Raw genomic sequence first — 17,407 nt, forward strand, 5'->3', positions numbered from 1 at the left:
CCTACCTACTCGTGAGACCCCTTGTGGGACATGAACTAACTAAAGAATACGACCTTGAGGCTAGAGGAGACTCGACTGTCCTCCCTGTAACATCGGATCAAGAGCTAGAGCTTCGCAGTTCTCCAAATCTTGATCTTGTTAACAAACCTAGGAGGCTAGGAAGTGCAGCCAGGAAGTGAGTCTACTCAAGCACCTGCGCTTTTAAGAATTTACCGAGCCACAGAAGCAAAATCTGCATGAGACGAGAGGAATAAACAATCTTGCCCTGAACAAGTTGGCAAATGCTCACACTCAAACTATGATTCGCCCAAATCAGAGGTGATGAAAATTCGGCATGATTGAATCTGAGATATCATCAGGTATAGCTGACTTTTGACAGATGCTCTTCTATGTGAAGGTTACTGCGGTCATTGAACTGGAATTCTTGCACTTTGAGCATCGAACAGCCTCAATATCCACCAATCGCGAGATCTCTTCAATGTGCTATATGATTCCAGAGTTACACATTCCGGCCGTTTCTGGCTGGTGGGTGCAGAGTTAGTAACCTGCAACTATCTCCATGACATGCATCACAGGAGACATACTTCCAAGTCACACATTTGTATTGCTTACCTTCCTGAAGGTAGTCACCGACTGACTGCCGATCAAGTCTTCACTAAATCAAGAAAAATCTACCATATTCTAATAACCTTGGAGTAGATTATTCTTCATAAGGGAATTAAGACCGGGCAGTAGATTACATATTTTGTGCCATCTCCGTCATCTACCAGGATGACGGAATCAAGGATTCTTTGCATTGTTGACAATATTGCTCCTGATCACAAATCAATTTTTCTTTGATTACGACTGAAAATAAACCATCCTCAGGTAAAGAGACAATTCAAACTTTTGAAAATGAATGATATGGATAAAGCATTTCCATTCTTTCCATTCCAGTTTATATTTTACCATAGTCAAATGATACGATAAACTGACGTGTCTTTCGAATTTAATGTCCGATGGTTCTTCAGAGCACAAGTTGACCCGACACTGTATAAACTGAAATAAAAAAAGTAGTAAAAAGTGTTCTAAAAACCAGTGGTTTTTAAAACTACATTATTCAGTGCTGTGACGTGAATGATCGGTTTTGGTGGTAACGATAGTGAATGTGAATAAAATAACATTGCAAATAAAAATGGGTACACCTTTGAAGCTACTGAAATCAGTTTTATCCCCTAAAACATTATCACCATCGTCACCTAGGCTATTATTTGTACCAAAGTTAAATAATAATGTTATTCAGAATAAATGTGTTTCTTTGAATAAGCAAAGGTAAGGCAATTTATTGGATTTTTATGAAATATTTCTTTGAAAAATAAAATGAATACATTTTCACCATAAACCTGGGTGAATGTGTATATGATCGATAATAGTTTTGAATTATGTTGGATGGACTCCCACTTAATATTTTATGGAAAAAGCGAAGTAAACACACGACATGAAAATGTTATTGGACTGCATAGCGAAATTCTGTATTTGGGTGAAAAGAAGGTATTAAAGATAATTTATAACAAATTTTAAGATGCCAGGTACGTTTAAGATGCCAGGTACCCAGAGCCGGATTTGGAAGTCTGGAGGCCCTGGGACAACGAAGAAGTGGAGACTTCTAATTATCAAGAATTTTTCAATTGAAAAAAAAAATCCATTCAAGTGATTTCGTCAAATAATTCCTTTAATTTTGATCTCAAAGAAGCGAGAAGTTGTAAGGATGATTACAGGGGCAACTGTATTTGTATTTTTTTACTTATTTTATTTCTCTTTAACTCATGGGTACAACTTACAAATTTTTCAATTTCAAATCAAATTTATTTATTCCATGGTAATATACAATTTCTTGTATGACATTCATAATTAATAAATTTCAATTATCTTGAATGAGTAACTTTCACCTAGACATTGAAATGCCTGTATTGTGATCTGTTACTCACCAAGATAAGAGCTCAGTAAGTACATTTTATAAAATAATAAAAAAATATGATAATATTATAATAATTCATGGTAATACGATTAGTGAGAAAGAGAAAAAATAAAATAAACATTTTTTTTTCAAACTCTGAGAAAACAAAAACAAAAAAAAAACAATATACAAATGGTATAGGAATTGCTATTCAATGTGTAAAATTCTTTTTTATTCCTTTTAGTATATGTCAAATTTTTGAGGGTTTTCGATTATGAATTGTTTGAGCTTTTGTTTGAATTTATTAATTCCTTTGATAATTTTCAATTCTACTGGGAGTATGTTGTATAATTTCGGACCATAATAAAACACGAATCTTTGTGTATGGCTTTTCTTGTATAGAGGTATTTTGATATTTAAATTCTCGATTGCTCTAGTTCTTACCGTTATATGTGTTGAGTAATTACTACAGGTAACTGTAATTTACGTTTAGTAATTTAGTCTCTTGATATAAATGATCCGTTGAAAATCGTCTATTTTTTTTCAAAATTATTTTCAAAATTGAGTTCTGTGTTATTTGTAAGCTGTTAATGTGGTTGTCGAAAGTACCCCCCATGATGTCATGCATTAAAAGAAGTATTGCCACTGAAATCCTTGATCAAATAAAAATTTGATAGTAAATAGAAACTAGCAATTAGGGCTTTCTGAAGTTTTCGTAGAGCTAGTGCTGCGTAAAGGAAAGCGGGGTCTTACGTATTTAACTTTCGATCCAAACTTTAACCACTCACGCTGTTTCATGTTTCTGTTGCGACCTCTTCTAAATTATCATGTTCAATAATAATAATGCTATAATTATAATAGTAGGAGATTTGAGCCGGTTCTAAGCCTCCCCCCACCACTATGACGTATTAATTGCTTTTTTATTGGTTGTTGTTTGGTGAAGTCACTGTGATGTGACCTTGAAGGGTGTGGTGTATGGATCGTTCAGAAATTTTTTCCCGGTTCTAATCCTCCCCCCACCAATATGACGTGTTATTTGCTTTTTTTTGTTGTGCAGTGAAGTCAAGGCGTTGTGACCTTGAAGTGTCTGGTGCATGGATCGTTCAGATTTTTTTTTCATATGAGATTTTGTGTGTGTATGTGTGTGTGTGTGTTAGAGAATGCACGGTACAGGGTTTCATCATGTGCTTGTTTGTCTATGTACAAACATACGTCTGCATACTTCGAAGATCCTCCAAGTAATGAATGCTCCATCGGTGTGAGGGCACCAAGTTAGTAGTGGAGTGACGTCACAGCAATAACCGTTCAACGGCTAGAGAGCGACATGTTCACTCCACGACGTGTGGCAGAGTAATGCGTATTCATCGGTCTGCTCTCACCTCCCTCGATGTAGTGAAGGATGTGACGTAACGCCCCAGACTCGCCATCAATGGTGACACGCAGGCGGGCGAGGACTGTGCTAACGTCTGTCTTCTCCGAGAGCGCAACGACAATTGCTTGTTCGGCTATCGCTCTCGAAGCAGTGAATGATGTGACGTAACGCATCACCCTACCCTCGCTATTGATGGTGACACGCAGGCGGGCGAGGACTGTGCAAACGTCTGCCCTCTCCGAGAGCGCAACGATCACTGCTTGCTCGTGCCGGCAACTGTTATCGCATCAAATTGGGAGATGGGCTTGGCTGTGACGTCAGGCATCTCTAGTGGATAGCAACTAGCAATGTGAACCTTTCACGGTTTCATGGTGGGGGTGACTCGCACTGTTTAATATAAAAGAAATGCCTGGCACACTATGAAATCAGTAGACGAATATATCTGCAGCAGTTAGCAATTGGTAGAGTGTTATTCAGTTCGTAATAGAAGGAAGACGGTGAGTGTATTTGTCTGTTGGAAATTGTTTATATTTTCATATATATTATCATCATGTCCGTTTCAAAAGTAGACTTGAATAAAATTAATAATTTGATTGTACAGGAGGTTGAAATACTAGAGCAAAAGGCCTTATCATATTTTTTGGTAAATCAATTTTATTAACTTTGCAAGATGTGAGCAATGATAAATTATTTAAAACATGGCTACCAAAACGTATTTCGTTGCAATTCAGTGATGACGATATATCTTGTATCAACTCATCAGGTGGTAAATATACGATGGTGTATTTAGGACAGAGCCAACAAAGTTTTGCTGGCATGAAAACGCGATCTCTAGTTAAATTCAATATGATTGAATAATAATTGTAATAATTTATAGCGAATTTCTTTAGGTCATAGCTTACAAAGTTTTTTGGTGTGAAAACGCTAACTCTAGTCAAATTCAATATGATTGAATAATAATAGTAATTATAATGAATTTCTTATTGTTTTATTAATATTCATATATTAGATGATAATTATATGGAAATATAAACATTACTAACTTAGTTGAATACACCCACTTTGTAACTACAAGTAAAATGGGAATGTGAGTATTATATCACTGAAAAATTGGAGGTTGCTTATTGTTTTTTTTTATTCGATTTCAGTTCCACCATTTAAAGATGTGGATGCAGTACGCAAGTCAAGATTGGGTCGATGTTGTAGATCTCAAATCATCGGTTCAACATTTGTCGTCTAAATTGAAGGTGTTGGGTGATGGAGCCGAACATGCAAGCAATTATGATATGAGTGTATGCTATGATGAAAAACAAATCGAATTATGCCTTCGTGATGCTGAGAACTATTGGAGTGGTGCAGAAGTTTGTAACAAATTTTTGGATAATGAATTGGAATTGTGGCAACTTTGTGAGGTTATGATTGAACTGAACCTAAGAAGATTCCTGTATAGCCTCCAACCATACTTGCCAGAATGGATTATTCATCACTTTGAATTGAATGATGAAAATCGAGAGGAAATTGAAGATGGTCGCGAAAATGATGATTATGAGGAAGAAGTTATTTTAGATAGTCTGTATGTTCCTGTAAATCATAAATAATGTCAAATAAAAAACTTTGTATTATTTTCATGTTTTATTTATTTAAATATCATGAAATACAAAAGAAAATGATTACAAAACAATAAATATGATATGGGGGTGGGGGGCGGGGGTGGGGGGCGGGGGTGGGGGGCGCGTAGCGCGGCCCCGCCGCCCCCCACCCCCACCCGCGCGCTTCGCGCGCCGTGAAACCTAACCTAACCTAACACCTATGACCCTAACCTACAGTATGTATTAATCTAATCTAACCTAACGCGGGAGTAAATTCACCATGTTGGTTCAATTAATATGTCATCTGTTGGTTTTGGTTTTGGTTCTATTATTCTAACATTTGGATCAATGTCCAGTCCTGGATATCCCAGTCCACCTGATGGCCTGACTTTATGGCTTTTCTCCAAAACTTCAACTCTCTCTTCTAGTACATCATACTTTTTCATTGTAGTCCCTGTTATGTTTGACATAGCATCAAATTTTTTATTTGTAGACGCTGTTATGTCAGACATTTTTATGTCCACATCATTTGTAAGTTTGTCAAATTTACGAGTGAAAGTTATCCGAGCCTCTGCAATTTTATCGTCAAATGCTTGACGGGCATCGCGAGCAATATTACCTATTGTGGATTGTATTGCAGCTTGTAGGGCTAGAAGTATAACCTCCTTTGTTCCGTTAATTTCCCCCTCAAGATATGATACAGTTACACAATCACTCTTGTCAATTGGTTCGCTTATATTTTTCAATATTTTTCTTTGCATGTCATAATGACCATCTTTTGTTAATTTAAAACCAATCCCGGGAGGACCTCGAATGACGTTACCACCCAATTTTCTTTTTCTACCAAACTTATCGATTGTTTTAGACATTGTGCACTCTACGATGATTCTTTTCAAACTGATATTTCTTTCATTTACATTATGCTATATACTTTACAGTAATTGGTTAGGAAAATAGAAATGAAACAAATAATATTTTTATCATTTTTTATTCATCTAAGTAACTTGGTAAAAGTGATACATATACAATACATAATACAATAATCACAAATAATCACAAATAAGAATGTTCCGGTTTGAAGGAATAAGCAATAATACTTCGAATTATAATTCAATTATTCATCTCTACAGTCAACAAATTGATTAGTTGGTCTAAGGCGCTCTCTTGAGAAAAAGAATGAACGATTTCAGACACCCAACGAATGTTATCATTAGGATCATTTCGATAAAATTCTATATCGCTATGACCCCATGGAAGAGTTCGAGTGGTATTCGGAATGATGAATCTCTTGTCGTCATGATACGATAAAGCGACTTTATTTTTCAATTCAGTGTAAATATCATGCAATACGCTTCTGAACGAGTTCATCTTCCTGAATATCATACCTCCCTCTTCAATGATTTTTTCATAGTCTTCACATGTCAATTCATTCTTTATAACAGATCGTTTCACACCTTTGGCCTTCTTCAGTTCACCATCAACAGATTTCACGTAATACGCTTTAGCACCTGTACCGTAAAAGCTGATTATTGGATCATTTGGGAATTCATCTTTGAAATTACCCAGAACTGACTTTGTCACTGGAATATTGAATTGGTTTCCTATTTTATAATTAGATGTATCGAACTTATTTATATTATTTTTGATAAATTCATAGAAATTGTCTGTATTTACTTTGAGAATAAGGGAGTCGGTATCAGTGTAGAGTAAGGACGCATCTTCTCCAAACTGTTGTTTGATACATCCATAGAAAAAATCATACATAACTGTTTTAGATAATTCTAGAATGGAAAATCCTAAATATAGTGGTTTATCATAACTTTTACTCTAGCCAATTGAATGGCAACAAAATTTTCTGTAAAAATAGAGCATTTTTTAAAATTTGGTCGAGATATGAGACAACTAGCACCTATAGTTCTTTTTATATTTTCCCAATGTGTAATGAGTCTAACATCAATTCTATTGTCTACGTTTTCCATTGTTTTTCCATAGACTGCATTATTCATTAGTTTGTAGAAATCTTTTTCAGATTTGTTATTAGACCTATTACGCATTTCAGTATTCAAATCTATATAAGGCTTCATCCAACATGATTGCTTAAACCTCAATACTCTATGTGTGTTCATCACTATCAAACCATGATTGACAGCTTGCTGTAAGTTTCTATAGTGAACAATATATTTTCTTTTGTCGTTTAAATTTGGAATTAATTTGGGAACTTTCGATTTTTAATATGGAGGTATCAAACGTTCAACTAAGAATGGTAAATCGGAATGTTTATCATGAAGTTCTTGGGGATAATGTATATCCACTTCCAATACACATCCATAAGGACTATCAATATCCACATTCATTATATCAAGATTGAGAATTTCATGAGGTGCTAACCATGAAAATTCACCTGTTGGTAATGGTTGCGACATGCTGTGACCATATAGATTTGTTGCATCCAAATATGAAATGAATGAAGATGGTTCATTTGGATTATAATCCGGTAAAAATGTATTGTTTGCTTTATGTTTCCTTTCACTACATTGACTTATTCCACCACGAATACCTTTTTGAAAGAAGTGAACCATATCAATATCAGTTAGTAATTCCAATTCAATATTAGTATATTTCAACATGGCATCCCACGATAATCCGGGTGCAGTGAAGTATTGTGCCGGATCCAATTTATATTTATCAACAGATATATTTCTAAAGTTTTCAAAAATGTCACATAATAGACACATCTGACTTTAAATATAAATCAGAGTATTCACCCAAATCCTGACATTCGAATAAATTCCAAACAAGTTGAGCTCTCCCATAATCATTATCTGATATATGTTCACAATTGAGTTTATCATAAAATTGATTTTTGGTTGGAAGTCTTGGATGATTCAGTTTTTAGATGTCATCAACAAAACTATAGGGAAATACACCTTTCTTTCTCATCAAATTGAAATTTTCAATTTGTGGGAAATGTTTGCGCATCTCGATACACTGATCAGATGTTAAATTTGCACCTAAATTCTCCAAAGAACTAGGCATGAATCTGAAACTATCAATGAATCTCATTTTCAAATAATTCTTCTTCACCCTACCATCTTTATCCGTATAGGAGTGTGTAAAGAGATGTTTTGTGAAAGATATATATTTTTCATTAGTTTGTGGGATGACATCCACTTTATCTTTGTTTTTATACAATTCCTTTATGAATAAATGACAATCATATCCACTGAGATTGTGAAAAATTATAGGAATGAAATTTGGCAATTTAAAATTCAAATTACAAGATGAATGAGCAGCAGGGGACCTTTTTTTTCCTGTGAGGTGACAATGATCCCTCACTTTGACTTCGCCATCATTAAATTGTTTGGAACAAATGCCACAATTTGTGGCAGAAGCAAACTGTTCCTCTTCCTCAGGAGTTTGTACATCCATAGGAATAGGAAACCTGAGATGATTTTCATAAATATTTTTCAAATCATCTTCGATTTTGCTAACGAATTTTTGGGCTGCATCCACACCCCTATACGAAACAAATTTTGATAAATCATCATTGTATGAACATTTAATCAAATAAGCAAATGAATAAGGCTCATGTTTGAATGTCTTGATCGAATACGAGTATTCAGGATTTGGTTTAGTGGTTTGAATCGGCTTCAGTACTGATTCAAAATCTGCATACACTACAAATGGTACCTTCATTTGTTTCTCAAAGTTTTCAAAAGTTAGTATATTTTCAGGTACCGTTTTCCCATATTTATTGACTTTGAAATTGGTTGATGGTGTTGTAGTACTCAAGTGATTACAATCATTTATCTTATGACGTAATAGTAATTGTTCATTAGAAAAATATAATAAACAGCCATCACAAAAATATTTCTTATGTTCATGAGCCGATAATTGGCTTGAAACTAATCTTGAAAGATCTTTGATCCAACAATAATGATTATTACCGAAATCATCTGTGATAAGTAACAAATTGACATGTCTTCTAAGTCTTCTCTGAGAGTAACGTAATGGTCCAATTATTTCATACATTATTTTACTCTTCTCGAATTTACTTTCTAAACCGTACACATTAACTGAAATATCATTCTTGTCTTCAAATTTCACAATATCTTTCAACTTTACCGGAAAATTCATACCTGTTACATCTATGACTGTACTGAAATGTGGATACGATGAAACTTCTGATGTTCTATCGATTGCAGGATGTAGTGCTGAAGTGATAGCCCATGCAAAACAACGCTGATCTTCATTACGGACATTAACCACGGCCTTCCTACGCTCAATACATTCAGGCAGCTTCACATATGAACATCCACTGAGCGGGCTGTATTTATTAATGTTCAACTCCAGAAACATGATTTTTTCACAAGTCCAACCTTAAATACAGAACAATATTACTAATCCATCCAATTAAAACTTGGTAGAAATGTTTACCTGAATCACGTTCCTGGAATTCTGTAGTTTGAGCGATAATCCCATTTCGAAATCCATCAAATAAGGAATTCAAATCAGTAGATTGATCAACTGTTCTATTCTGTGAATTAAATGATTTGGTTTCCTTCAGGTTTTGTGTTTGTAGAATATAACTCCCAAATACTTCCATATTCACTTTGATGATTTTGTGAACCCTGATGGCCGATTCCAATAATTCTATAACTTTCTGCCTGATTTCATTAAAGAATAACATGTAATCGGTGGAAACAATGGAACTCTGCACCCTGTATGTCGCAATCCGACGTTTGAAGGCGCTCTTTATAATTTGAACACCATCACTGAATTGAACACATGTATTATTCTTATGTTGTAGAGTTCTATTGTGAGAATTCACTTGAGTCAATGGAATCATCACATTACAACAATTACATGTGTACATAGGTGCTGCAGCGTCATCTAATCTCACTCGTTTCACTGATGGCCCTCCTTGGCAACTCTGGAGCTGATGACGACGAAGGTTGTCACTACGGGTAAAAGATTTACCACATTCACAAGAATACATTTTCTATGATATGTTCTCACTAACTCACTCGATGGAAACTGACATAACCAACACTCGCCCGCTTCTTAAATACCATAATCCACGTCGCCTGCGCATCACCGTAGAGAGTGAGGGTAGGTAAGGACACATCGATGCATCCGCTAGAGATGCCTGACGTCACAGCCAAGCCCATCTCCCAATTTGATGCGATAACAGTTGCCGGCACGAGCAAGCAGTGATCGTTGCGCTCTCGGAGAGGGCAGACGTTTGCAAGTCCTCGCCCGCCTGCGTGTCACCATCAATAGCGAGGGTAGGGTGATGCGTTACGTCACATCATTCACTGCTTCGAGAGCGATAGCCGAACAAGCAATTGTCGTTGCGCTCTCGGAGAAGACAGACGTTAGCACAGTCCTCGCCCGCCTGCGTGTCACCATTGATGGCGAGTCTGGGGCGTTACGTCACATCCTTCACTACATCGAGGGAGGTGAGAGCAGACCGATGAATACGCATTACTCTGCCACACGTCGTGGAGTGAACATGTCGCTCTCTAGCCGTTGAACGGTTATTGCTGTGACGTCACTCCACTAATAACTTGGTGCCCTCACACCGATGGAGCATTCATTACTTGGAGGATCTTCGAAGTATGCAGACGTATGTTTGTACATAGACAAACAAGCACATGATGAAACCCTGTACCGTGCATTCTCTAACACACACACACACACACATACACACACAAAATCTCATATGAAAAAAAAAATCTGAACGATCCATGCACCAGACACTTCAAGGTCACAACGCCTTGACTTCACTGCACAACAAAAAAAAGCAAATAACACGTCATATTGGTGGGGGGAGAATTAGAACCGGGAAAAAATTTCTGAACGATCCATACACCACACCCTTCAAGGTCACATCACAGTGACTTCACCAAACAACAACCAATAAAAAAGCAATTAATACGTCATAGTGGTGGGGGGAGGCTTAGAACCGGCTCAAATCTCCTACTTATAATCCATACCAATTCAATGATTCGAGACATGTAGATATTTTTATAGTTGCTGCAGTCGCTATCACTACCAAAACTGAAACGTAACAATTATTTCAATAGTATATTATGGAAATAATTTATAATACATGAATAATTTTCGTGGCATGAAAGCAATAAATGCACTAATTTAGTCCAGTCTTCTAATTTGCAATCAACTTTTCTGAGAAAGCATTTGATGTCGTTAGTACTAAAACTTGAGAATTTCAGAGCAAGTCCCATGGTGGTATCGGGATACAAGTAACTTATGTTACTTCTGGATAGGTAATGAAATTTTATAATATTCAAAGAATTTTGTTCGGTACCTAGTTTATGGGAACATAAGCCACTGAAGACCAATATCTTGAAACTAACATATAAACAATATTTGATAGCGTTTTATTTTATGGCAAGAAAATAATTCTTGGAACTTCTAGTCGAGTGGCTTAGAGATTCCTTGTGATTTTTCACATATCAGACAATGAATGATTTTGAGCTCCGACCTGCAACAGTCCATTATACAGTTGACTTCGACTGAAATATTATTTTTCTAGGTTACTTCTTAGTAAATCAAGGTTATACATGCCCTGGGATGGGTCTGCAGTAATGATGAAGCTTTGACTTTGACCATTGAAAATACCTGAATTGTACCCGTGCCTAGGCGAATCTTTAGTGAAATATTAATTTATATTTATTCACTTGTGAATGAGTAATTGAGTGATTCAAATAGCTTTATGATAGATTATGGATCATTATGTGAAATATTATAAAGAATACATCCACTTTTTCAAATTGATAAATTAATTATAAATGAATTATGAAATTATTATACCAATTACTTTATTTAATTTCAGAAAATCACCTGCAAAAAATTTCGAATATTCAGATGTCGCTCCAAAAGTCAAACTAGCATTCGAACCAGTAGATATTCATGTTACCAATCACAGCGATAAGTTAAAAGAAATTATCAAACATGATATCTTCATGAATTCGCCAATGAAGAAGAATATCATAGAGAATGGAGTTGCGGATGATAGATTTTTGAATATTCTTGGGAAAGGTAGCTTTGGCAAGGTTATTAGAGCTGTCTATAAGGGTATGTTTAACTTTTTCATGAAAAGATTACCATTTTTTGTGGAGTTTATGTACTTTACGTCGTTTTAGGCACAACTGTGGCGATGAAGTTAGTAAAAACGTCAAAATATTCTTCCAGAGACCACAATGCGCTAAATTTGAACCACCCGAATATTGTGAAAACATTACACATCATAGGAAATGAGGAAAGTGTGTTTTCAATGATTCTCATGGAATATTTTGCAGATTGTCAAGATATGCAAAGCATACTCGATAATCCCGAAGTCAGTTTAGATAATAGAATCGTTATTAAATATGCCAAAGACATTTGTGAGGCACTTCAACATTGTCATGAAAATGGCATTTTACACTTGGATCTGAAACCTCAGAACGTTCTTCTTTGTGGGGATGTGTGTAAAATTTGTGATTTTGGAAATTCTGCGAAAATTACAGAACTGGTAGATTTTTTTGAACATCAAGTGAGTTTGTGTTCCAACAGCGTTAATATTCAAATACATTTCATGAGTTTTCAGGGAACCGCTGTGTATACCGCTCCAGAAATCCTACAAGGCATAAAGCCTACTGAAAAAAGTGACGTCTACTCCTTAGGAATTCTCCTCTGGCAAATGTTGGCCCGAAAGAATCCTTACAGTGATCTAGACAATATTGAAACCGTCATATACATGGTAAGATTGTTTCATTCATGAATTTATTTGATTTGAACGAATCATACTAATATCGGAATATCTGATCAGTAAAACGATTCTGATGTTTATTCAAGTATTGTCACGGAATTATCAAATGATGATGTAGAATTGGTAACGAAAATGTCTTCAAAAAAGTATTTTCTTATATCGGTTTTGATTTTTCATTCGTTCTCTCCAAGGAAGAAAGCAATTCTATATCTAGGCAAGCCATTTATTTATTCATTATCTTTTCATATATTCGAAATATGTAATCCTTGACTCTGTTGATTTTTTGGGAAAGTAAAATAATTTTTAGGTCTTTTTTTTTAGTTTTTCGATCTTCAATCGCAACCTTTTTAACCCACAAACCGATGAATAAAAAAATATAAAGCGTCAGGCACGATTTGTTTACAGAATTTATTTGGCATTCATTCAGAATATCTTCCTCGAATTTTCATGACACATACCGTTAACACATTATACCTTTGTAGTTTCACTTATTATGTACCTCGTTATGGAAAATATCAACTTCTCATTAAATTTTAACATTCATGTTTGGCGTTCGTGGATTTTTGTCCTCGTGTTCCTTACGAGCCTTCCAAATGTGTGCAACATTACTCAAATTATATTTGATTCTAGGTGGTTAAATGTCATTTGAGGCCAGATATGCAAAATCCGACTGATGCACTTTCTAATCTGTACCAGAACTGTTGGAAAAGCAAACCATACAACCGGCCAACAGTTGCTGAAATTTCAAATGTTTTATCCAATCTGTGATTGATTTTATATATTGATATTGTTTTTACTCTTTTTACGATTTATGTTACTAACAATGTTGTAATAAAGTTTTCGCCGTTGATCTATTTCAGTTTTAATCTGTTTGAATTCTGATCGAACTGGATAACATTAAAGACCTGATCCTATCATAAACAGTGTCAGTCCTCTAGCCGACGAAATGAATAATTATGCAGCATATATTAAAATTACACAATTATTTTAGAGGACTGGAAATATTCATAAATAAACAGTTTTATGTCATATAATGTTATATATCTTCTTTGACATATAATTTTTGTGGAGGAGTCAACTTTGTTGACACATGAACAAAGCTGAATCAATAGATGATCTACTGAAGTGTAATACAGAGCAAACTGAAAAGTTTACCTCGAAAAATTACTGCATAATATTTACTGAACTGAAAAATCCATTTAGTGAGTAACTTATATTCATAAAATTTCCTTACGAATTGAATAATAAATGGAAAAATGTCAATCTTTATACTCAGCCTTCTTTATATGGTTGAATGAACCTGAAGTGAATTCTCAAAAAACAGGCGTTGGCCGGTTTCAAGCTAGATGTGTGGGAGAGGTGTCTCGCAAGAGCCCTCGGCGGTTACTCATCCAACGCTGGAAAGGTAACTTTCCTAACATGAGTGCCCCTCGGGGTAACGTAAGGGTATGCGGTGCAGACCACACGGCGTACACCCAAAAGTTGTTGATGAACCGCCCTATCCCGCACCTACACGGGTAATGGGCGCGACATCTTCGACATATGATGTGTGGTAGAGGATGCTCGTGCTAGAGGATGCTCCAACTGGCGTTGGCCTCTTAGGGGCAGCGGCTCCGCTAGCGGGTAAAGGGATACAGGGTTGCGGTAATCCATTCATGGGTGCATTGCAGCCCCATACTGAGGCACTAGACGGCTTATGCTGTTCCGTGATCCTCGCCTGCTTCTGTACGGATCCGAGCGTTCGAGGTGTCGGGGCTCGCGGTCCTTCCGGGCTCTAGTATCCGAGTCTAGTCTTGGAGGGCACCAAGGCAGACGCTTGAGGTGTCGGGCCCCGGTTGGACGGAGCTACTAGTATCCGAGCTTAGGACCACGACCGGCCACTTCCGGGACCATATTCCCAATTGATTTGGCATGGTTGGCGGGGGCAGATGTGCGACGCGAGCACTATCTGGCGAAAGAAGAGCTTAGTTAACTTGTACGAACGTTCGGTCGAACGCTGCCGATGGTCCTGTCTCTTGGTTAGCCACACTAAGTAGATGTAAGGAAGCAATTCCGGGTTCGGTGAGCGGGAGGAAGCCCTGCGAAATACTGTTGGTGTGGGGTGAGGGGCGGTACCCGCAAGGATTTCCCGAAAATACACCCCTCCACACCCGATCGCATCCAACGCCAGGGTGCGTCTGGGGGGCCTAACCGGCCCCCCAGGCCCCCCGGTGCGGTCGTAACTATGACTCTCTTAATGTATATGTATTGTATTGTATATAATTGTATATGTATTCATGATTTTTTTGAGGACAAAATACAAATACTACAGGAAAATCACTAAGGCGCTGTCAGAGCGGTGCCTGTGCAAAAGTAGCGATTCACATTGGATTTGCATCACTTGAGAATAAATTTATTTGAAAAAACGTTCTCAGAAAGTTTATTTCAGATAAACGCAGTTCTCCAGATGGAAGAGTTCTTAAACAGTGAAGTTCGAGGTGTACTGTGTTGAACCTCAGAATGATGAGCAGCCACAGTCTGTCGCGTATTTCTGATATGTACCGCTCTTGCTGGAATCAAATATGCCAAATCACTTGAACACCTCCTGTGAAAGTACCTGTAGAAGAGAGACAAATCTCCAACCTTTCTTCGATATTCCAGTCTATCAAGGTTGCACGTGATGTGCGTGTCTCCAATCAGGCGGGTGGCTGTTTTCTGGATGGAATCCAGCAACTTCAGGGTATGTTTGGGGGCAAAGCCCCATACATGAGAACAATACTCCAAAGAAGGTCTGATCTGAGCTTTATAAAGCATCAAAAGTTCCTGAGGTGTGTATAGTTTTCTGATTATAAACAGTGTTCCAAGCTTTCGAGAAGCAGCCTTTGCAATTCCAGCGGCAAACAATAAACAATTCATTATTATTATTATTATGATTGTGCCAAGACATATTGGTCCATTTTAACTCCCAACAAACTCATCGAAGCAGAAAGCAGAATTGTCTGACTGACATTCGGAGTTATTTATCTTCATGGAGAAAACCGATGCCTGGATTTTTGTGGCATTGAATTGAACCCGGTTACTTTCACCCCAATTCGAAATCACTTCTAGATCCTCATTAAAATATACAACCTCCTGCTACCGGTGAAGATGTGCCTCCTTGGCCGATGTCTTGGAATCCAAATGGAATGACGAGACAAGTGTACAAAGCAATATATTGTCGTGTGTCGTCAGCAAAGTAATATATTGGATTCATGGTTTTTTCCAAAAGGTCGTTGATATACGATAAAAAGAGTGTCGGAGACAATATGGATCCCTGGGAAACACCAGCGTTGAAGGTGAAAGTATTCGAGAGTTATCCATCCACGGCCACTTGCAGGGAACGTTTTTTGAGGAAGCTGAAGAGCCCTACACAGAAATGATACGACAAGCCATATCATTGAAGTTTGGCCAGCAAACCCTCATGCCATAAACGGTCAAAGGCCTTAGAAATATCAAGCGCAGCAGCTGATTCCTCCATGTTTCTCGATTACGTTATTCCAAATATGGGTGGCATACGATAGAAAGTCGCCTGTTGATCTTGGCCATATTGATGATCGCTCAAGATGTTGAAGCCTTCCAAAATATTTGAGGATATGGGGGTTTATGACTTTCCTCATGATTTTTGATATCACTGATAGCAAAGCGACTGGCCTATAGTTATTTGGAAGATTTTTCTTGCCCTTTTTAGGAATAGGCTGAACGCGAGCAATCTTTCAACAAGAAGAAAAAACCCCTTTCTTGTAAGACAGGTTGAAAAGTCTGCAAAATATTGGTGTGAGATCATTTTCGCACTTTTTAGATTCGATGACGGGCACTTCATCAGGGCCAGACGCCCTGGACTGGACATTTCAGTCTTTTGTAGTTTATCAAAAGAAATAAAGCTGTTTCCAATTGAAGCGGTGTTCACACGTGAATTTTTCTGGGTTTCAAAAACGCAAAAAGATTATTTTCAGAAACGTCAACCATCTGAAGAAACTAGGTATGAAAATTTAATTTTCACCTAAAAAAACTAAGCATGAAAATTTCATTTTTTCCCATTGATCATTCAATGTGTAGTCAGAATTTATTAATATGACAAGTTACCGACCAATTGGACTCTTCAGTGGTTTATATTACGCAGTAACTTCAGGGGGTTAACTTTTTAATTTGCTTTTTATTACTTCAGTGAATTCTCTGTTGATAAAGCTCGGTTTACTTTTTAGAATATGGACGGTCAAACACCAGAACATACTAAAGCATCTATTGCATATCTATTGCAAGATATTTCAAAGTACTGAGATAAACTCAACTAGTCAATAAACACTTCTTCGAGATATTTTTAAATATTATTATTCTTAAACTACATTGAAAATCAAATATACAGCCTTATTTTGGCGACATTTACCATGTTATTCTTATTTCGGTACATTTCGTCGATTCCCTCACAATCACCCTGCTGTGACGGTTTGGCCCGGTTGCAGAATGTGAATAACACCAGCTTCTGATCACCATACAGTAATTTTTGCCTTTTTTTGGTGGATTTTAGCTGTCCTGAACATCTCTTGTTGTCCTAGAGGATCTACTTTTCATGACACGCGACACTATGATAGTGAAAATCATACAATAAACTGTATTAATGAGTTATTTTTTCACTGTAAAAATGCGAACTATAATATCCTTCATAGTTTTAGTTAAAAAGTGTTCAATTACCCTATATGTACCCCTCACAATATCATTTC

At 36.8% G+C, this 17,407-nt stretch overlaps 1 protein-coding gene across 1 annotated transcript; it reads left to right on the plus strand.

The window, feature by feature from the left end:
- The first annotated feature begins 1,076 nt into the window (after window positions 1–1,076).
- Mos (proto-oncogene serine/threonine-protein kinase mos) lies at window positions 1,077–13,521 on the plus strand. Its single transcript, XM_023168467.2, has 5 exons — window positions 1,077–1,311; window positions 11,757–11,998; window positions 12,067–12,455; window positions 12,510–12,662; window positions 13,302–13,521. The coding sequence occupies exons 1-5, from the start codon at window positions 1,175–1,177 to the stop codon at window positions 13,437–13,439; spliced, it is 1,059 nt and encodes a 352-aa protein (XP_023024235.2). The 5' UTR covers window positions 1,077–1,174; the 3' UTR covers window positions 13,440–13,521.
- The last annotated feature ends 3,886 nt before the right edge of the window (window positions 13,522–17,407 follow it).

Source organism: Leptinotarsa decemlineata, unplaced genomic scaffold, assembly GCF_025532065.1.
Source record: "Leptinotarsa decemlineata unplaced genomic scaffold, Ldec_3_MD MMD2_tig00002974_RagTag_RagTag, whole genome shotgun sequence".
Lineage (NCBI taxonomy): Eukaryota > Metazoa > Arthropoda > Insecta > Coleoptera > Chrysomelidae > Leptinotarsa > Leptinotarsa decemlineata.

What these genes read in the sequence shown, in the direction of transcription:
- Mos (XM_023168467.2), top strand. Translation starts at nt 1,175, where the DNA reads ATGGGTACACCTTTGAAGCTACTGAAATCAGTTTTATCCCCTAAAACA. An exon ending in GTTTCTTTGAATAAGCAAAG is followed by an intron (nt 1,312 to 11,756) that starts GTAAGGCAATTT and finishes ATTTAATTTCAG; the next exon opens with AAAATCACCTGCAAAAAATT. An exon ending in TAGATTTTTTTGAACATCAA is followed by an intron (nt 12,456 to 12,509) that starts GTGAGTTTGTGT and finishes ATGAGTTTTCAG; the next exon opens with GGAACCGCTGTGTATACCGC.